Here is a 747-nt window from a genome sequence, read left to right as displayed (position 1 = left end):
GCTCCCGAGAAGGAGCAAGAAGGAAGAGGAATGGTAACTGATAGGTGTTGCTCAGCCCCGGTGTCCTTGTGGGTTGTTGTCAGAGTCAGAGGAGGATGGGGACACTCTTAGCCAGGTGCCAGGTCCTGAAAGGCTGAGTGACTCGCCAAAAGCCACACGGTGTTTGAGGACAGATCCTTCTTCTGGAAACCAGCAGTTTCGGACTCCAGGTCTTGGCCTCCCCTGGCCAGGCTTCATCCTGCCTGTGTTCCCCCCCCCTGCCTCTTGTCCTGCAGGAGTCTGAGGGCGGCCTCTACATCTGCATGAACACATTCCTGGGTTTTGGGAAACAGTATGTGGAGAGACATTTCAACAAGACCGGCCAGCGAGTCTACCTGCACCTCCGGCGGACCCGGCGCCCGGTAGGCAAGGCCTGAGGACATTCGGGCACATCCCACTGGGCCCCCGTATTGAATCTGTCTGTTCCATCCTGACCTCCCACAGGCCTCAGTTTCCCCCTCAGCTATTTCTGTCGGTGTCATTAAAACCCAGCACGTGTGATTTTTAGCTCCTTTCTCTTCCGAGATTAGCCCACTCCGTCCCGTCCATCCTCCTCATTTGTACCTTCCTTGGTGCTCATAGCTGACGCTGCCCTTCCTGCTTCGTTGCAGAAAGAGGAAGACACAACTGCAGGCACTGGAGACCCTCCCCGCAAGAAGCCCACCCGTCTGGCTATCGGTGAGCATCACGGCCGTCCTGTTCTCCCTG

At 57.0% G+C, this 747-nt stretch overlaps 1 protein-coding gene across 2 annotated transcripts in view; it reads left to right on the top strand.

Annotated features, from left to right (window-relative positions):
- Positions 1 to 264: 264 nt before the first annotated feature.
- The window catches only part of USP5 (ubiquitin specific peptidase 5), a 9746-nt gene continuing 9263 nt past the window's right edge, over positions 265 to 747 (top strand). For both annotated transcript variants that reach the window (XM_007469397.1, XM_007469396.1), the window contains exons 1-2: positions 265 to 401; positions 651 to 717. In XM_007469397.1, coding sequence (XP_007469459.1) covers positions 303 to 401; positions 651 to 717 — 166 coding nt within the window. In that variant the 5' untranslated portion in view covers positions 265 to 302. The remainder of the gene's footprint in view (positions 402 to 650; positions 718 to 747) is intronic.

Source organism: Lipotes vexillifer, unplaced genomic scaffold (assembly GCF_000442215.2).
Source record: "Lipotes vexillifer unplaced genomic scaffold, Lipotes_vexillifer_v1.1 scaffold395, whole genome shotgun sequence".
Lineage (NCBI taxonomy): Eukaryota > Metazoa > Chordata > Mammalia > Artiodactyla > Lipotidae > Lipotes > Lipotes vexillifer.
The sequence above is the reverse complement of the archived record's forward strand: the minus strand, read 5'-3'. Positions and strand labels throughout refer to the sequence as shown.